The 22005-nt window shown below is 41.9% G+C and overlaps 1 protein-coding gene across 1 annotated transcript in view; it reads left to right on the top strand.

Moving 5' to 3' along the window:
• Positions 1 to 4920: 4920 nt before the first annotated feature.
• LOC129859261 (vesicular, overexpressed in cancer, prosurvival protein 1-like) overlaps positions 4921 to 22005 on the top strand; it is a 90601-nt gene continuing 73516 nt past the window's right edge. Inside the window, exon 1 of the mRNA XM_055928802.1 lies at positions 4921 to 5553. Within this exon, the coding sequence (XP_055784777.1) occupies positions 5503 to 5553 (51 nt within the window). The 5' untranslated portion in view covers positions 4921 to 5502. The remainder of the gene's footprint in view (positions 5554 to 22005) is intronic.

Here is a 22005-nt window from a genome sequence, read left to right as displayed (position 1 = left end):
ATAGCCCTGTCAATGAGAATGGGGGTGTGCTCGGTCCTCCTTTTCCTGTAGTCCACAATCATCTCCTTTGTTTTGATCACATTGAGGGAGAGGTTTTGTCCTAGCACCACACTGTCAGGTCTCTGACCTCCTCCCTATAGGCTGTCTCATCGTTGTCGGTGATCAGACCTACCACTGTTGGGTCATCAGCAAACTTACATTTACATTTACATTTAAGTAATTTAGCAGATGCTCTTATCCAGAGCGACTTACAAATTGGTGCATTCACCTTATGATATCCAGTGGAACAACCACTTTACAATAGTGCATCTAACTCTTTTAAGGGGGGGGGGGGGGGGTTAGAAGGATTATTTTATCCTATCCTAGGTATTCCTTAAAGAGGTGGGGTTTCAGGTGTCTCCGGAAGGTGGTGATTGACTCCGCTGACCTGGCGTCGTGAGGGAGTTTGTTCCACCATTGGGGTGCCAGAGCAGCGAACAGTTTTGACTGGGCTGAGCGGGAACTGTACTTCCTCAGAGGTAGGGAGGCGAGCAGGCCAGGCCAAACTTGATGATGGTGTTGGAGTCATGTCAGGCCATGCAGTCATGAGTGAACAGGGAGTACAGGAAGGGACTGAGCACGCACCCCTGAGAGGCCCCTGTGTTGAGGATCAGTGGGGCGGGTGTGTTGTTACCTACCCTTACCACCTGGGGGCGGCCTGTCAGGAAGTCCAGGATCCAGTTGCAGAGATGTTTAGTCCCAGGGTTCTTAGCTTAGTGATGAGCTTTGGGGGCACTATGGTGTTGAACGCTGAGCTGTAGTCAATAAATATCATTCTCACATAGGTGTTCCTTTTGTCCAGGTGGGATAGGGCAGTGTTGAGGGCAATACAGATTCCATCGTCTGTGGATTTGTTGGGGCGTTATGCAAATTGGAGTGGGTCTAGGGTTTCTGGGATGATTGTGTTGATGTGAGCCATGCCAGCCTTTCAAAGCACTTCATGGCTACAGACGTGAATGCTATGGGCCGGTAGTAATTTAGGTATGTTACCTTAGTGTTCTTGGGCACAGGGACTATGGTGGTCTGCTTGAAACATGTTGCCTTTACAGTCTCAGTCAGAGACAGGTTGAAAATGTTAGTGAAGACCCTTGCCAGTTGGTCAGCGCATGTTCGGAGTACACGTCCTGGTAATCCGTCTGGCCCTGCGGCCTTGTGAATGTTGACCTGTTTTTAAAGGTCTTACTCACATCGGCTATGGAGAGCGTGATCACATAGTCGTCCGGAACAGCTGATGCTCTCATGCATGTTTCAGTGTTACTTGACTCGAAGCGAGCAAAGAAGTAATTTAGCTCGTCTGGTAGGCTCGTGTCACTGGGCAGCTCGCGGCTGTGCTTCCCTTTGTAGTCTGTAATAGTTTGCAAGCCCAGCCACCATTTCTTTACCATTTGGCCATCAGATTTGCCACCAATGCTCCTTATAGGACACATCACTGCACTCTATACTCCTCTGTAAACTGGTCATCTCTGTTTACCCATCGCAAGACCCACTGTTTGATGCTTATTTATAAAACCCTCTTAGGCCTCACTCCCCCTATATGAGATATCTACTGCAGCCCTCATCTTCCACATACAACACCCGGTTCTGCCAGTCACATTCTGTTAAAGATCCCCAAAGCACACACATCCCTGGGTCGCTCCTCTTTTCAGTTCGCTGCAGCTAGCGACTGGAACGAGCTGCAACAAACACTCAAACTGGACAGTTTTATCTCAATCTCTTCATTCAAAGACTCAATCATGGACACTCTTACTGACAGTTGAGGTTGCTCATGTGATGTATTGTTGTCTCTACCTTCTTTCCCATTGTGCTGTTGTCTGTGCCAAATCATGTTTGTGCCATGTTTTGTGCTGCTACCATGTTGTTGTTATGTTGTGTTCCTACCATGCTGTATTGTCATGTGTTGCTGCCTTGCTATGTTGTTGTCTTAGGTCTCTCTTCATGTAGTATTGTGATGTGTGTTTTGTTCTATATTTACTGTAACGAGTGCGCTGAGAGTCGGGAAGCAATTTCAGGAAGTGAGTGTTTTAATAAATAAAATGAACACGAAACGCAAACAACGCACTGACATGAAAACAGAGTCAATAGCACCTGAGGAAAGAACCAAGGGGAGTGACAGATATAGGGAAGATAATCAAGGAGGTGATGGAGTCCAGGTGGATGTCATGAAGTACAGGTGCGCGAGACGATGGTGACAGGTGTGCGGGATCATCAGCAGCCTGATGACCTAGAGGCCGGAGAGGGAGTATACATGACATTTACATTGTATTTATTTATTTATTTTAATCCCAGACCCCGTTCCCCGCAGGAGGCCTTTTGCTTTTTGGTAGGCCGTCATTGTAAATAAGAATTTGTTCTTAACTGATTTGCCTAGTTAAATAAAATTTAAATAAATAAATAAACATCCGACGCGCGTCGGAGCCGGTGTAGTATGATTCTATCTTAGTCCTATATTGACGCTTTACCTGTTTGATGGTTCATCGTATGGCATAGGGTGATTTCTTATAAGCTTCCTTGAAAGCGGCTACTCTGTCCTTTAGCTCAGTGCTGATGTTGCCTGTAATCCATTGCTTCTGGTTGGGGTGTGTACATACGGTCACTGTGGGGACGACATCATCGATGTAGTTATTGATGAAGCCAATGACTGATGTGGTGTACTCCTCGATGTCATCGGAAGAATCCCAGAACATATTCCAGTCTGTGCTAACAAAACAGTCCTGTAGCTTAGCATCTGCTTCATCTGACCCCTTTTTTAATGACCGAGTCACTGGTGCTTCCTGCTTTAGTTTTTGCTTGTAAACAGGAATTAGGAGAATAGAATTATGGTCAGATATGCCTAATGGAGGGCGAGGGGAGAGCTTTGTACGGTTCTCTGTGTGTGGAGTAGAGGTGGTCTAGAGTTTCTTTCCCCTCTGGTTGCACATTTAACATGCTGGTAGAAATGAGTTAAAACGGATTTAAGTTTCCCTGCATTAAAGTCCCCGGCCACTAGGAGTGCCGCCTCTGGCTGAGCGTTTTCCTGTTTGCTTATAGCCGTATACAGCTCATTGAGTGCGGTCTTAGTGCCAGCATCGGTTTGTGGCATTAAATTGACAGCTATGAAGAGTATAGATGAAAACTCTCTTGGTAAATAGTGTGGTCTACAGCTTATCATGAGATACTCTACCTCAGGCGAGCAAAACCTTGAGACTTCCTTAGATTTCTTGCACCAGCTGTTGTTTACAAATATAAATAGACCATCACCCCTTGTCTTACCAGAGGCCGCTGTTCTATCCTGAAAAAGCGTAAAACCCGCCAGCTGTATGTTATTCATGTCGTCGTTCAGCCATAACTCTGTGAACTATAAGATATTACAGTTTTGAACGTTGCTGTGATTTAAAACAGTATAAACAAACATGATTCCCATGTTTATGTTGTAAACAGGACTATGTATTCAAATTTATATGCACAACACAGTGGCAGCCCATTAAATGTTTTGTTTTTGTAATTGGTCTTTTGACAAATCAGATCAGCTCTTTTGGCATATATTGGGCAAATTATGACAATTGTGCTGCCTGTGTAAACACAGCCATAGAGAAACGATTAAGTGTTCTGTTTAATTATATGGATTTTAAAGTCTTATGTATTTGTATATGTTTTTCACGCTCCTGATAAGATTAGTCGAAGAGAACATTTTTAGGACAAGGCTAACCCATCCAATCACACATTACTAATAATTGAAGGCTCTTCCTTGTACTAGTTAGGCTACCTCAGACATCATTCGAATTACAAGGCATTGTCAAGCCGACAAAGTGGTTGAAGGCAAGATGGCATCCATTTATCACAGCCAATGATCCTCAGTCATTACAAAGACAGGCCAATTAAACACAAGAGGTGTGTTGTGAAACAGCATCATCATTGCCACTCTCTTTCCTTTTGTTTTAGATGAACACTGCTTCCATGACAACGGACACCGGTGAATACACCAGGGGGAGAAAAAAAAACTCTGCTTTCACCTGTCTTTTTTTTCTCTCTTTTGAAAACTATTTTTACTTTCAGGTTGCTAGACTGTGCCTGATGTGAGAGACAAGAAATAAGTATTTTGTTCTTATTCTGCAACAGTAGAACAGAACAGAATGGTCCCTTTTATATAAAGTGCCACTAAAACTATAAGTAGGTAGGCTACAGTGTACCCACTGTAAGTAGTCTACCTGCAACTGTTCAAATACTAGCGAAATAAACAATGGAAAATGAAATGACCATGGAGGGGAGGGGAGTTAAAACAAGTGTTTGTACACCCAATTCATCAGGGCATGGTCTCTACAGGGTGTCAAGCATTCCACAGCGATGCTGGCCCATGTTGACACCAATGCTTCCCACAGTTGTGTCAAGTTGGCTGTATGTCATTTGGGTGGTGGACCATTCTTGATACACACAGGAAACTGTTGACCGTGAAAAACCCAGCAGCGTTGCAATTCTTGACACAAACCGATGAGCCTGGCACCTACTACCATACCCCGTTCAAAGGCACGTAAATCTTTTGTCTTGCCCATTCACCCTATGAATGGCACACATACACAATCCATGTCTCAATTGTCTCAAGGCTTAAAAATCCTTCTTTAACCTGTCTCCTTCCCTTAAAGTGGATTTAACAAGTGGCATATATAAGGGATCATAGCTTTCATCTGGATTCACCTGATCAGTCTATGTCATGGAAAGAGTCAGTGTTGTTAATGTTTTGTATACTTAGTGTATAATCATCATAATAATCACATAGGATCGTAAAGACAAGCACTCTGGTCACTTTGATTAGATTATTGTGTGGTTGTTACTGCATTAGTCCTTTTGGGACAATGTAAGATACAGTGCTGTGCCCCCCTCCCTCCTCCTTTGACAGTCCGGGTTCCATTGTAAACCTAAAATAGACTGTAGGATCTCTCTACTATACTAGGCTACTGCAATTCCATGAGATGTCAGAGAATCTGATTATTCATATTAGTTACCATATTGTATATATCAAATTTTAGGACTAGGCAACAGTAGATATCGTATTTAATTAGTATTCTAATTTCCCAACAGGCAACCTTTTGATTCACCTTATTTGAGTCACCTTAGCAGAATCTTCGGGTAGTTTAATCAGCGAAAAGGGGAGTGGATTAGTCGTTCTCACCGCTAATATTATCTTTCTTTGGGGCAGTTTTGCTTCAAAAGAAGCACTTCTCATGCCTATTCTTTGAGGTTATCTAGTCGCGGAAACAATGCCACTGACCTAACAGGGACTCAAGCCGACATTGGGCTGTCACTGCTCCCTGCTCCTATCCCACATTGACAGCGGGGCTACTCGAAAGCTTGTAGGTCGTATGCTTTGCTTTGTGTGATACGGGAAGCTGCTCAACGTTTTGTAGCGCTATATGAATTCGACATTGTGATAAGGACTTTTTTTTTCATCTTTCCTTTCAAAAAGCTGAGTTTATAATTCGGCAAATAGAGATGAAGAATCTACTCCCTTGGATAGTCCTGACGTTTTGGATATTTTTAGAGGTGAGCAGTCCTTTAGTTGTCAGTAGAAAAGCCGATGTTGTAAAACGGGCGTTTTATGGGATAACGCTCTACATTTGGCTAAAATTATTATTTTAATGGTCATTTATATCATTTTTTGGTGAATACGGTGTTTTTTGCCCCCCTTCCTCAGATGACATGCACTGTAGGCTACAGTATAATTTGGATATCCTTTGTCTTTTTGTCCAACGTAATTCTTCATGTATGTAACCAAGGCAAGATGGAAATTATTCTGTTGCTGCATAGCCATACGTGATACTGTCTGGGTTCCTAACTTTATCAAGCCCCAACAATATAGGTTTAAAAAAAAGAAACAGTAGCCTATAGGCTCTTACAAACTCTTTAAGAGCTACACATTTGTTTTCTTTGTACTTGAGAAACATACATGGGGAATTATCCTCTTAAACCACTCAAATTCACAATGTGGAAGATTGTTAAAAAAAATTGACAATTTTACCGATTTTTTTGTTGTTGTTGTAGATGAACATTTTTATAATTGTTTTCTAATAATCTGCCATGATTTGTAAAACGTTTTCTGTGCACTTGGACTATCATAACATTTTAAGAAGTCTTTGTTAGGGATTCTGTCAAGTGTTAGCGCTTGCATTACAATATATATTTATTTCCCTTTTGAATTATGCCATGCTTTTAAAGTCTGTTGAACCTTGTCCTTGCTCTGTGGAGGATATCACGCTGTCCTGTACTTGGCTTTGTATGGATGCTCATGTCCTATAATATTTTATTTCAGTCATGTTATTAGAGTAAAAACTAGTGTAATAGGTTTTGTTTAGGGCATGTTTAGTCCATCAGTAAAATACCATATTTCACACACACACACACACACCGACACACACTCTCAGTTCAAAATCAAATCAAGCTTTATTTATACAACACATTTCAGACATGGAATACAGCACAATGTGCTTAACAGGAAAAACTTAAATATTTACTACACAAACACAAGACAATGAAATATATATATATATATATATAACAATTAAAAACGGAATGACTAACAAGCATCCTAAGTAGAAGCAAAGCTGAAAAGGTGTGTTTTGGGGGCATAGTAACTAAAGGCTGCCTTGTGGTCCTAGACATGAAAAACAGTCCCACATCAAGTTGAATCGATTCCAAGTTATACCATGTTCACCAATCTGCTTTCACCCACCACCAACCTACCTCTCAAAAAGTGTCAAATCGTGGATAAGAAATACATGATTACCACTGAAAAGCGGACTACTTATTTGATTTAATAAAGTGAGAGCAAATGCATAAATTCTAGCCTAGGCTGCAATTACTAGGCTTTGCTTGCTCATGAAGAAGATCCAGAAGTGGTCTGCTTAACTAGTAATAATGAAATAGTTGGGTGCATGGTTGGAAAGGCAGATCACTTGATTTGCTTGGGCATATTTAATAGCTGTCCAGAGAAGTCACCAGTGTAACAGATTTATCGTACTTTGTGTAACTCTCTTGCATTGTGTTTTTTAATGACAGGACTGTCCAGCCAGCGATCCCAGTTGATTGGTGTGTATTCTTACGATAGACACTAGGTAGCACATTAGATGTGCAGGACAACCGTGTGTTGATGGCTGTAGAGTCGGGATTCGTCGCTTGCATATCAATATCAGACTGGGTATTTTGTAATCAAAGACAAAAAATAGTACAAAATATAATAAATGCAGGTAGGTACCTGACGATAGACAAAAGGAAACACAATACATGTGCAGGGCAACAGTATGTTGATTGCTGTAGATTCGTGATTCGTCTGTTAGCATGGAAATAGCTGCCTGCTAATTCAGTTAATGCGACCATTACAATTAGAGCATGCTAGCCAACTCACTCTTACAGCAATAACATAGAAAAGCACATCCTAGGATGCCCCAATATCTCAGGTACCATACACATATGTGACCGACCAGCTCGATTTGATCTTTGCATCAACATTATAAATTGTGTTTTTTTACATTGGATAAAAGTTGAGATTTAGAGCTATAAAATACACTACAGTTGAGGAACAATAGGAAAGTAATTAGCTTTGAAGGGTGAAGGACTTTTGAGAAAAATGGCCCCCCTTGAATGTTTTGGTACACCCTCTTTGTCTACACCCATTCAGCATCGTTCACACCCTCTTAAGCCTTAGCCCCACCCATCTCGTTAAGGATTCACATGTGAGGCCATGTGCTAAACAGAGAGAGTACGGTAATGTACTAAACAACCAAAGATGTCAAGACTAAAGGCTGGTTTATTCTACGTCTATCGACATGTCTGTAGACAGTTATCGCAGTGACATTATGAACATTCTATTGTCGTCTGACATCAAATGTGCCGTTGTCGTTATGAAAAAGTATAAACACAAAAATTATAGGCTACATGACATCGGCAGCCTGGTAGTCCAAAATAGCACAAATGGTGTATTTTAACATCAATAAACCCATCCGTTTAAAAATAATTTTAGTAAATGTCAATCTAGCAAACCGGGCAACTAAAAGTAACTTTGTAAACAATGTTTTGGTTTGTTTCTAGCTTGTTAGCAAGCTAGCTAATGTAAGTTAGCTGGCTTGCCAGTTCAAATAATGACCATATTATATAGCTGACAACGTCTTTACTTCACCTAATTTGTATTCTTTATTACAGGAAATAAGTGAAATGGTTACTTGCATAGTGGAGTGTTTTGTTTAGACATGTAGCTAGCTAAACAATGAATCATAATCCCAACTCATAACGTTACTACCCTGTATGAATTTGCTGGTAGCTAAAGCTAGCCGACTAGCTAAGTTCAATTATAGTTAGCTAGGTAACATTAGGCTGTAACTAGCAATGCAAATGGAAGATACGAATAATAATACTACACAGATCATACACTGAAAACTACATTGGAGGCAGCTTATGGTAGAGAAATTAACATTACATTCTCTGGCAACAGCTCTGGTGAACATTCCTGCAGTCAATTGCACACTCCCTCAAAACATGAGACATCTGTGGCATTTGTGTTGTGACACAACTGCCCATTTTAGTGGCCTTTTATTGTCCGTAGCACAAGGTGCACCAGTGTAATGATTATGCTGTTTAATCATCTTCATGATATGCCACACATCTCAGGTGGATGGAATATCTTGGCAAAAGAGAAATGCTCACTAACAGGGATGTAAAACAAATGTGTGCACAACATTTGAGAGAAATACGTTTTTTGTGCATATCAAACATTTCTGGGATTTATTTCAGCTCATGAAATATGGGATCAACACATTGCGTTTTATAATTTTGTTCAGTGTAAATTCAACCAACCAATAGGAATACATAAATCATCAAATATGTATTTCTGCAGTGTCAAGTGGAAACTTAACCAACCCTGTTATACATAGCCACCTTTTGACAGCGAGAGAGACTGATTATAATGTAAAGTGTCATGTCCTCATCCGGCCCGGGCCAGTTCAGTGGCAGCGGAAGGCTCTCCAGCAGTTATGTGACCAGAAGCTTCTGTGGAGATGGAGGTTTAATGTATGGTTCTGTGGAGATGGAGGTTTAATGTATGGTTCTGTGGAGATGGAGCTTTAATGTATGGTTCTGTGGAGATGGAGCTTTAATGTATGGTTCTGTGGAGATGGAGCTTTAATGTATGGTTCTGTGGAGATGGAGCTTTAATGTATGGTTCTGTGGAGATGGAGCTTTAATGTATGGTTCTGTGGAGATGGAGCTTTAATGTATGGTTCTGTGGAGATGGAGCTTTAATGTATGGTTCTGTGGAGATGGAGCTTTAATGTAGGGATTGTGGGTCAGCGACCCTGTGAGTACAGAGTCTGCCTCGCCATGCTGGGAGGCCAGGATTCACCGTCCACCCGAGGTGCAGCTTGCCAACGATTGCATTAACCTCCCTTTCTCTCTCCTCTCTTCTCGCTTCGTCTCTCTCTTCCATTTGTGCTTAGCTGGCAGCTCTGTGACTGGGAGAGGGCTGGATAAGAGCTGTAGTATAGATAGACTGCCTATGGGCTCCTAATTGCTGTTATGTTTATGTTTTGTGAACTTTCGTTAATGCACTGCATTAACTCAGCTTCTATCTCCAGGACATCAGACTGTTAAACAGTCACCAATAGCCGGCCTCCTCCCAGTACCCTGGCCTGAACCTTAGTCACTGTTACTAGCTGGCTACCACCAGGTACTCTACCCTGCACCTTAGAGACTGTCATTGAACACTGGTCACTTTAATAATGTTTGCATACTGTTCTACCCACTTCCTATGTACAGTGCATTCGGAAAGTATTCAGACCCCTGACTTTTCCCACATTTTATTACATTACAGCCGTATTCTAAAATTGACTCAATGGTTTTTTCCCTTATCAATCTATACCCAATAACGACAAAAAAAAAGGTTTTTAGAAAATTTTGCGAATGAAAAACGGAAATCACATTTACGTAAGTATTCAGACTCATCGCTCAATACTTTGCTGAAGCACCTTTGGCAGCGATTATAATGTAGCCTCGATTCTTCTTGGGTATTTTTTTATTTATATTTTTTATTTGACCTTTTATTTAACTAGGCAAGTCAGTTAAGAACAAATTCTTATTTTCAATGACAGCCTAGGAACAGTGGGTTAACTGCCTTGTTCAGGGGCAGAACGACAGATTTATTTACCTTGTCAGCTCATGGATTCGATCTTGCATCCTTTCGGTTACTAGTATAATGCTCTAACCACTAGGCTACCTGCCGCCCCTATGACGCTACAAGCTTAGCACACCTGTATTTGGGTAGTTTCTCCCATTTCTTCTCTGCATATCCTCAAGCTCTGTCAGGTTGGATGGGGAGTGTCACTGCACAGCTATTTTCAGATCTCTCCAGAGATGTTCGATCGGGTTCAAGTCCGGGCTCTGGCTGGGCCACTCAAGGACATTCAGAGACTTGGAGCAAGTTTTCATCAAGGATCTCTCGGTACTTTCTCTGTTCATCTTTCCCTCTATCCTGACTAGTCTTCCAGTCCCTGCCACTGAAATGCTTCCACCACCATGCTTCACCGTAGGGATGGTGCCAGGTTTCCTCCAGATATGATGCTTGGCATTCAGGCCAAAGAATTCAATCTTAGTTTCATCAGACCAGAGAATCTTGTTTCTTATGGTCTGAGAGTCCTTTAGGAGCCTGTTTGGAGGAGTGCCTTCCGTCTGGCCTCTCTACCATAAAGACCTGATTGGTAATATGCTGCAGAGATGGATGTTCTTCTGGAAGGGTCTCCCATCTCCACATAGGAACTGGAGCTCTTTCCGAACGACCATCGGGTTCTTGGTCACCTCCCTGCTCAGTTTGGCCAGGCGGCCAGCTCTAAGAAGTCTTGGTGGTTCCAAACTTCTTCCATCTAAGAATGAAGGAGGCCACTATGGTTTTGGGGCCCTTCAATGCTGTATAAATGTTTTGGTACCCTTCCCCAGATCTGTGCCTCGACACAATCCTGTCTCGGAGCTCTATGGACAATTCCTTCAACCTCATGGCTTGGTTTTTGCTCTGACAAGCACTGCCAACTGTATATAGACAGGTGTGTGCCTTTCCAAATCATGTCCAAACAATTGAATTCACAATAGGTTGACTCCATTCAAGTTGTAGAAACATCTCAAGGATGATTGACGGAAACAGGATGCTCAATTTCGAGTTTCATAGCAAAGGCTCTGAATACTTATATAAATATGATTTTAAATATGGGGTAATCCATTTTAGAATAAGGCTGTAACATATCAAAATGTCGAAAAAGGGAAGGGGTCTGAATACTTTCCGAATGCACTGTATATACTGTATGCTGGTTATGGCTCATCCTATATAACTACTGCTGTACATACCTTTCCCTATTTATATGCTGTCTATACATACCATTATTCATTTATATTGTTTGTTTGTTTGTTCTGGACTCTGATGTTGCTCTTTCTGATATTATTTGTTTTAAACTTTTTGGATGATGTGTGTATTACTGCATTGTTGGAGCTAGAAACAAGCATTTCGCTGCACCTACGATAACATCTGTGTACGCGACCAATTAACTTTGATTTGAGCTGAAATCGAGTGTACATGTCTCGATGTATAAGATTTGGTAGCCTAGCAGTTAGAGCGTAGTGCTAGTAACTGAAAGGTTGCTGGTTTCAATACCCGATCTGACAAGGTGAAAATTGTGTCACTGTGCCCTTGAGCAAGGCACTTAACCCTAATTTGCTCCAGGGGCGCCATACTACTATGGCTGACCCTGTAACACAACACACCTATCCGGTGTATGTGACAAAATATATATTTTTGACCTTTTTAGGCCACCATACGCCCTATATGTGTTAGACAGGCATTGCTCTGTGCAGTCACACATTTAATGAGAAGCTCGTTTCGAGGCTTAGTGGATGCGGCCTGTCTGAGCGTAATTTTTTGTAATTATATTTAGCATGCCTTTAAAGGGCGAGTGCACTTCCTGATTTTGGCCTTGTTTTTCATTTATCCTCATTAAGAAGTGCTAGCGGCCATGACTGAAGGCAAACGAGAGTTGTCTTGGGTGTGGTTTGATGTGGGTGTTTCTTGGGTGTGCCTTTTGCCATTCAATCACAAAAAAGGCAGTAGTGCAATAATTAATGTATTGACAGCAAGATGCCCAAACACACACAATATTTGACTAAAACATAATCATTTCTCAAACCTTGCTTGCATTTGTATACGATCAGTGTCTCTGTTATACGTAGAAATTAAAATCACTTAGAGCTGATTTCCTGGTGTTTTTACAGTCTTTTAGGTAAAAAGGGCCACCAGTTGGGGAATTCTGCAATAGTAAGTACAGCGAGCTAAGCTAAGCTAGCTTTGCTATGGAGAGAACGATTCGCCATCTTAAGATGGTCACCTAATTCAGTTCTTTGTGCATGCTAAAGCCTCCGCTGACCTTGTGTTTAGCCAAGCTGACAGCAGCTAGCGAGCATAGCTTGGAGATATCAGCTGTCTAGCTGATATTTCTCTGTTAAATCAGTTATGGCAAGAGCCAGTGGCTGGAATGTGTTTTGGAATGTGGAATGTGTTTTTATAAGACACTACTATAGTTCGGCAACATCTTGCTGCGACGAAGCATGCAACTTCATTTCAACGTTTCATCACATTATGTAAATGCAGGTTATCATTGAAATGTTGTCAACCGTGAGTTGAATGCCAAGTCTCGAGATCGCTGTACTACAACACAATATTCTATAACTGGCTATTTTTGTCTCTTCTCGTCTCTCCTTATGTCCGCTGTTAGATCTTTCCCGGGGGACATATCCCATAACGACTAGCTAATATTCCTACAAAAGGTGTAGACTACATGTGGACAGTGCACAAACATCGCCCAGCTTGAGTGTACATATTTATCCACAAAATCAATGTGTGTTTGTTACAAAGACAACATGCTGTAAATATCATATTGATATGCTTTATGAAGAAAGTATGTCAACGCTTATTTTATTGAAGCCTTTATTTTCAGGGAGTAATCCTGAGACCCAGGTCTGTTTTTACAGATGAGCCCTGGATTACAAAAAATACTAACATCAAAATGTAAATACAAAATGCAAGCAGAAAGAAAAACACTGTCATAAAAAACAAACACCTCAGTAATAAGATCCTCAATCATTTTACATTTTAGCAGACACTCTTATCCAGAGTGACTTACAGGAGCAATACGGGTTAATCAAGGGCACATCGAGATTTTTCACCTAGTCAACTCAGGGATTCAAACCAGCGACCTTCCGGTTACTGGCCCAACTAGGCTACTTGCCACCATCAATCAACTTGCTGAATTGTCCTAGAGGTACCAAAACATCCAATTTCAGAACATTTTGAATATTGTTCTACAAATATGATGCAAGGTAAATTGGCTTTTAGTTAACTCGGAGAACAAAGACATTTCCAGAGTTGGCCATCCCTGAGACCGGGTGTGGTAACTCAAAGGCTAAAGTTTTAAGTAATGATGTTCAGTACAGTGGGCGTTAGTATAAAGGGCTTTATACATGAAAACATAGCAATGTATCAACCTACATGACATCAGAGGGCCAACCAACTTTCTGGTAGAGAATGCAGTGATGAATACTAAAACTGTCACCCATTTAAAAGAAAAAGGAAGTGTGCTATTATAAACTGCATCGTACAGCTTTAATGAAGTGGCATTTGCTTTCAAATGGATGTCGCCATAGTCTAGGACTGATTGGAACGTTGACTGAGTAATCTGCTGTCTACTATTTAGCGAGAGGCAGGACCTATTTCTATAGAAGAAGGCCATTTTTATTCTCAGCTTAACTAACTCCTCAATATGCTTTTTAAAAAGACAGCTTGTCTTCTTTCCAGATGGCCAGATATTTGTAAGCAGAGACACGATCAATAGAGACCCCATCCAAAGTACCCAAGGTTTAAATCATCAGTTATTTTTATGCGCTCTAGAGAACAACATGTACTTAATTTGACCTGCAATCAATACTAATTTCAGGTCAAAGTCTTTCTGGAGTACAATGAAGGCAGACTGTAGTTCAGATAGAGCCTGGTCAAACGTGGAGGCAATAACATACACAACAGTATCATCGGCATACAAGGACAGGTAAAAACATTTTTGGACAGAAGTAAATATTGATAATGCGAAAGTACAGGACCCAGAATTGACCCCTGCAGGACAGTTTTCGTTATGTCCAGAAAATTTGATTTAACACCATCAGTAGATAAAACTGAATGTGTATCTAAAGTTATTTTTAAACCAGTTACACGCAGCTTGGCCTAGGCCAATTTGAGGAAAGCCTCTGCATTATAGCAGTGAGTGATCAACAGCATCAAAGGCCTTTCACAGGTCAATGAATAGGACAGCGCAATGTTGACGTTTATCCATACAGTTAAGCACATTTATAACTAGAAATGCTGCAGAGATGATGCTATGACCTGGTCTAAAACCTGACTGATGTACATTTGGAATACATTTTAAAAGATAAAGATCTTAGCTGAGAATTAATCAAGGATTCTAATATTTTAACTAGGCAGGAAAGTTTAGAATTAGGGTGATTTTAATTATTTAGGTCACAAGGTTCACCACCTTTTGTGAAGGGGGAACACATAGGCCTTCCTTCCAAACCTTGGGGATTCAGCAATCAGGGGAAAGAGTTGCAGCAAAAATGGTTCAAGCAAATCAACCCTCATCAATCTTAAGCAAGGCATCTAGCACATTTCGGGCAGTAAATTGTTGAAATGAAAACAGATTCACTGGAAGTTGACGGGTTAACCGTAGAGTCAGCTAGAGGCTGGCAGAGGGAAGAGAAATCGATTAACTGACCAGGCTCAATTAAACCAAATAAAAAGCCTGCCGAGATAAAAATTATGTTTAAGAGCATCACTTATCCCATTCTTCTCAGTTTAGATGACTTAGACGGAAGTTGCTTAGGCAGGGAAGATCAATTTGTACACTTCAGTGCATTAACTGTTTCCAAAATGTTGAAGGATCACCAGCAGAGAGAAAAAAAAGTAGCTTATCTAGCAAATATAAACAAGTGTGTAGAGTACAACTCCAGCTGTCTTCAAGTCTCCAGTGGCTAATGACGTTCTTTCCATCTATACTGAACCAAAATATAAACGCAAATCTCAGGAGGCTGGTGGGAGGATCTATAGGAGGACAGGCTCATTGTAATGGCTGGAATGGCATTTATGGAACGGAGCCAAACGTGGTTTCCATATGTTTGTGTTTGAAACCGTTCCAGCCATTACCACGAGCCCATCCTCATCCCATGTTTCGTGAGCTGAAATAACACTTCCCAGAAATTGTCCATACGCACAAACAAAAATGTATTTCTCTCCAATTATGTACACATCCCTATTAGTGAACATTTCCCCCTTGCCAAGATAATCCATCCACCTGACAGGTGGGGCATATCAACAATCTGATTACACAGCATGACATTTACACAGGTGCACCTTGTACTGGGGACATTAAAAGGCCACTCTAAAATGATCAGTTTTGTCACACAGCACAATGCCACAGATGTCTGAAGTAATGAGGGTGCGTACAATTGGCATGCTGACTGCAGGAATTTCTCTACCATAAGCCGCCTCAATAATTTTAGAGAAGTTGGCAGTATGTCCAACCGGCCTCACAACCACAGACTACAAAATGATATAGCCTAATTGTCTTACTCCTGTCTACATAAATAAATAAAACCATTCTACAGAAATAATTTAAACCATTCAAAATTGGCTACTACACCAGCAAGCATGATTTGGCCACAGAGGATCATTGGCTTAAAAAACGGAGTTGTTTTTCCGACTGTTTTAGCCTAGAGTTGGAAGGGTCCGCAATTTGGGCAGCACGTGCTGCAAATACCAAATGGATGATTGTTGAGTTGTAACTGTCAGTGAAAAGCAGAGAGAACCAGCCAGGCATATCACAATATTTTAAAATACAAATCGTGGAAAAACTGTTTGGAAAACAAATGGCAATTGCTGTAAAGAGATGAGAATGAAAAGACTTCAATCTGTCTTTATCAACATTCTTAACTTAATTGAGCGAACAGTAGTCTATATTATTGGCACCAGTGGAGAACAAAGGCCATATCCCCGGTGAGTGTGCATATTCACTGTCTTTATCCTTGGGTCAGTGCCACAATATGACGTCCAGGTTAGATGGACTCAGCAAAAAAAGAAACTCAGCAAAAAAAGAAACGTCCTCTCACTGTCAACTGCGTTTATTTTCAGCAAACTTAACATGTGTAAATATTTGTATGAACATAACAAGATTCAACAACTGAGACATAAACTGAAAAAGTTCCACAGACATGTGACTAACATAAATGGAATAATGTGTCCCTGAACAAAGGGGGGTGTCAAAAATAACAGTCGGTATCTGGTGTGGCCACCAGCTGCATTAAGGACTGCAGTGCATCTCCTCATGGACTGCACCAGATTTGCCAGTTCTTGCTGTGAGATGTTACCCCACTCTTCAACCAAGGCACCTGCAAGTTTCCAGACAGTTCTTGAGGGAATGGCCCTAGCCCCCACCCTCTGATCCAACAGGTCCCAGACGTGCTCAATGGGATTGAGATCCGGGCTCTTCGCTGGCCATGGCAGAACACTGACATTCTTGTCTTGCAGGAAATCAGGCACAGAACAAGCAGTATGGCTGGTGGCATTGTCACGCTGGAGCGTCATGTCAGGATGAGCCTGCAGGAAGGGTACCACATGAGGGAGGAGGATGTTTTCCCTGTAACGCACAGCGTTGATATTGCCTGCAATGACAACAAGCTCAGTCCGATGATGCTGTGACACACCGCCCCAGACCATGACGGACCCTCCACCTCCAAATCGATCCCGCTCCAGAGTACAGGCCTCGGTGTAACGCTCATTCCTTTGACGATAAACGTGAATCCGACCATCACCCCTGGTGAGACAATACCGCGACTCGTCAGTGAAGAGCACTTTTTGCCAGTCCTGTCTGGTCCAGCGACGATGGGCTTATGCCAATAGGTGACGTTGTTGCCGGTGATGTCTGGTGAGGACCTGCCTTACAACAGGCCTACAAGCCCTCAGTCCAGCCTCTCTCAGCCTATTGCGGACAGTCAGAGCACTGATGGAGGGATTGTGATTTCCTGGTGTAACTCGGGCAGTTGTTGTTGCCATCCTGTACCTGTCCCGCAGGTGTGATGTTCAGATGTACCGATCCTGTGCAGGTGTTTTTACATGTGGTCTGCCACTGCGAGGATGATCAGCTGTCCATCCTGTCTCCCTGTAGCGCTGTCTTAGGTGTCTCACAGTACAGACATTGCAATTTATTGCCCTGGCCACATCTGCAGTCCTCATGCCGCCTTGCCTAAGGCACATTCACGCAGATGAGCAGGGACCATGGGCATCTTTCTTTTGGTGTTTTTCAGAGTCAGAAATGCCTCTTTAGTGTCCTAAGTTTTCATAACTGTGACCTTAATTGCCTACCGTCTGTAAGCTGTTGGTGTCTTAACGACCGTTCCACAGTTGCATGTTCATTAATCGTTTATGGTTCATTGACCAAGTCATATCTTGGGTATCTCATACCGGTAAGAAAGAAAATCTACTTTCACCCCTGCTCCAAAGTAATATGAAAAGAGTGCAATTGCTGAACTTGTGTAGATATTCTAAACAGTGTTTTGATAACTTCCAAGTGTAACAGTTCCATGTAGAATAAACTATCCTTCACATAATACTGTAGAAGCAGTGTTCTTCTAATATAACATCGACGGCACCATTTTAATTAAATAACAAAAGACGATAAAAAGTGTATAATTTTTCTGCTGAGTGCAAGGTCTCTCCCTATTCAGACATGAGTATCAACCGGTCTTTCAGTCAGAGGACTCCATTTCAAAAGCATCTATTTTGCCCATCTCCCAAAATGAGAGAGTTGATGAGTGACATGTATTGAAAGGGTGATATTGCTTAACACTTCTGATGTACTGTGTTATTAATAATCACCTTTTGTCCCTTCGGAGGTGTTTGCCAACGCCTGATGGGCATGGGAGTGTAGAGCAGATCCAGGCCCGTCTCGTTTCTGATATTGGTCATGAAGGAGCCTGACTTCGGCTCCTATATCACGTAGGGGCATAGAGGGGAAAGACCGAAACCATAGAGTCAAGGAAGCCACCAGTAAATACACAGTGGAACATAGCCAATCATAGATGCTAATTCACAAGGGACACGTGCTAGCATGTCACTGACTGGTTGGCATTACTCACTCGGGCCCAAGAGTAGTAGGCACAGTGGAAGGGGGCATCTCCTTACAACAGACATGATGCACATATACGCACAGCACTGATTTACATTATCAATGGTGGGTAGGTGAATTTCAGGACCGATAGTATTTTGACTAGATCAACTGTCACCAACCTGATTCAAGTGTCCTCCATTACTCTGAAGCGGGACTGGTGTCTGGCCACTGCTTCAGTCTTCTGGAACAGCTCTTGCTATGGTAGGGGGTTCCCACGATGCTGTTAAACAACACATCCAGCAGGTTTTGTACGTAGCCTGTGAATGAAATGAAATATCATCACTCAATAAACATATAGCGAGGGGGAAAATATCTTTCTCTAGTTTGAAAGTAAATGATATGCTTATAGAGGGGCTAACTACAGAATAGATTCAGGCAGGTGATGATACGTTACTATGCAACCAGCTTTGTACGTTGCTGAATGCTTGCTGATACGTTTTGATATTTGCTGCCAGAGCTATATTTGTAGTAGGCAAGTACCATTTTATTTATTTTTTACTTTGGAAATTTTGACACTGGAATGAATGTTTCTGACTCATATGGATGCCACAGGCCGTTTTTTAAAAGCCGAGAAGTTGGTTCAGTTGAATTTTAACCTGCGTATGATCAACAATGTATCCGTCTGTTTTCATTCAATATCCAACTAATGATCTTAAATTAAACTGATCCGCTTGCTGAATTGCTAAATTGTATTGCCTTTATTTTTGCATAGTGATGTTTGAGAACCTCCTTTTTGAAAGCTTTAGTATTGCAAGGGTAAGTGCACCCAATGATATGCCTCTGGACGCGTGGTGCTTACTTGCATTTGCCCTATTGTTGTATCTGTATTAACAATGTATTAGGGAAATTACTTTGACTTTTTGAGATCAAACATCCACCGTCTCAGTCTGTCTGTCTCACACTCAAACACAGACACAGGTGTGGATATTTCAAAGGATTTTAAATGTAAGACAACTCTCATTATTTTATTGCATGCTGTTATTCACCATTCAACTCAAGAATCCCCTTGTAGTTAAAACACTGGAATAAAACAATTTTTTCTCTGTCAAACCATCCTCCTTCATATTCCCCTGTCCTGTTGAACTTCAAACATGAATGTTTGTCCAGCCCTTTTCTGCTTTACTTTACTTAGTCTTTAAGTGGGGCTTTACATCTGGCTCCTCAGTAGTTTGTATTAGGCCTAAGCACAGAGAGGCTTCCGGCTAAACGCGGTGACGTGGTGGGCTAGCCGAGCTAATCTGAGGAGAAAGTATTTCGAGGGATTAGCGTCAGCTCCCGGCTCACCCGCCACGCTGGATAGCCGCTGTGCAATGATCCTTTCTGGGGTTGTTTGTGCTCACTAATGGAATCGACATCCCTGTGGTTTGACATTATCGAGCCACTTGTGCAAGGGAGGGAGGTGGTGGTGGGGGAGGGGGGGGGGGGGGGGGGGGGGGTCGGAGAAAAGCAAAGGACTGGAAACGTGTTTCATCTGTTTCCTTTCTCATATCAAGTGAGCTAGACATGTTAATGTGTGGTTTTCCTCTGTAATGAGAATTGTCCTCTGTGGCAGTGAAGTTATACTTCCTGAAACAGTGCTGCAGTAAAATGAGCATTTCAAAATGATCTGAAGAGACTAATGTCTCATACATATTCTGTTTTTCAACTAGACATGATGAACCATCACATATTTATGGTTGCTCCCCAAGTGCAAAAACTGGGAAAATGGTAGTAGGAACATGCAAGGTCATGCGTGGCTACATTTTAAAATGTGTCTTATCACAAGCTAAACACTACACTACTATGTTAGGTTCACTGTGAGCCACACAGTATAAAATCAGGTTGACCATTATAATCTTATGGATTAAGTAGTAGCCTTACCATTAGGAATACGCCTTCGTTGTCTGATTTTATAACCCAGCTACAGACAAATGACATGAGTAATGAATACACACAGGTCGGATTAATGCAGGAGTTTAAAATCATCTAGTAATCCAATATCGTTTCGATGTAAATTGCCTTTTGTGGTACACTGTGGTGGATTTCCCCACTGTTACTTTACATAAAACCAGCCAACATGGGGGGTGCTGTCCGGTGGCCTGCGTAAACTGCGGGTGAATAAAATCTCTGGAGTAATCTATCACATTAAATGGTTTTAAATGTCTGAGGCTGATTTGTAAAGATGGAGTAAAAAAAAACAACTAAACCAACAACACATGTCCTTCCAATGTCCCGGCCTATCTGGGACAAATCTGAGCAGGACGCCACAGTTTGCCGTTGCAGTCAACTATCGCTCTGCTGGTCTACTGAGAATACATTTGTAAACTCCCTTGTTTTAATGAAGCTTGTCAGTGGGGTGGGAGACTAGCTGTTCTGGTTTGCTCTGAGGCTGGCCTGGATATCTGGAGTCTGTCAGTTCCTGATACTACTATACATGGCTGTGGACCCTGCTGTTGGCAGTGTCAATGTGGGTAAGTTGGTCCCACAAACAGACAGGCTGGGTGGTTGTCTCAACCATGGCGTCCCTCTTCCTGCCAGGGCTTCCCTGCCAGGGCGTCCCCATATTGTCCATCCCAACAGCCAACACGTTGACAAATGCTCCATTGTATGGCCCTAGTCTGTATGACCCAACCTCCCTCGTGACTGTCCCCCTTCTCTGGTGGCAAGAGCCAGGAAACATCCTAGGGTTGTGTTTAGGGGTTGACAGTCACGAGGGAGGTTGGGTCATACAGACTAGGGCCATACAATGGAGGTTTTTCACTTCTCTAATGAAGCTGCTGTGGAAGTGGGTTTTTGTTTCAACCACACTTCTCGGAAGACAGACCAGGCTTCATTGTCTTGTTTACTTCATCTCTCACCTCAATGAGAGCTTTGTCTGTGGATGCATCTCAATAGTCTGAACTAAAGTGGCGCCTCTCCTCATCTTTTTCCAGGACTGGGCAGGTGAGCGCAGTAGGGCATGGGTGCCAATTCTGTGCAAGCCGCATTAGACTATTGAGATGCAGCCCAGGTATACCCACATGATACCAATTTTATAGCCTTTATATGAATTATATTACTATACAGTGGACGGGGGATTACGCAAAGTTACACGGAAGAGCAAATAAGGGGCATCCATTTGTTTTATTTCGACAACACACAGAGCTTGCCAAATGTGTGAAAGTCAAGGAGAATTACAGAAAGGCAGAGTGAACAGCTTTGCAACATGTCCTTGACAAGGTGGTATCATTTAAATGACTCTGACAACACATAATTATTCAAATCAAAGACTCCCTTTTCAAGGACACAGCTGCAAACCTTTCCTGAGGCTTCGGCAGAGGACAGTATTGTGTGTTGCACAAAGCCAAGGCTGTCTAAGAGAGAACCAGTATGTATGATTCAAAACAGCAAGACTATTTGCATGGGTTAACATACAGGGATAAAATTTATGTTCATTTGCTCATGGGCAAACAGATAATCTTGACACTGAAAAGCATCCCAGTTACAGTACTGTATGAATAACCAACATGTTTTCATATGTGAGCAGAGCTGTTTCATTTATCTTTAGAAGCTTCAGAGTGTCTCCTGTTTAATGAAAAGCATTACTTGCACATAAAGCATTCGAGTTTACGCCTGGCCTTGTGCATAACAGATTCCCAGTTAGTCTAGGACATATTCCCTTCTCTCTCTCTGTCTCCTTTCCATCTTTCATCCTCTTTTTCTATTTCAACATCTTACAAAGACGGGC

Source organism: Salvelinus fontinalis, chromosome 7, assembly GCF_029448725.1.
Source record: "Salvelinus fontinalis isolate EN_2023a chromosome 7, ASM2944872v1, whole genome shotgun sequence".
NCBI classification, from domain to species: domain Eukaryota; kingdom Metazoa; phylum Chordata; class Actinopteri; order Salmoniformes; family Salmonidae; genus Salvelinus; species Salvelinus fontinalis.
The sequence above is the reverse complement of the archived record's forward strand: the minus strand, read 5'-3'. Positions and strand labels throughout refer to the sequence as shown.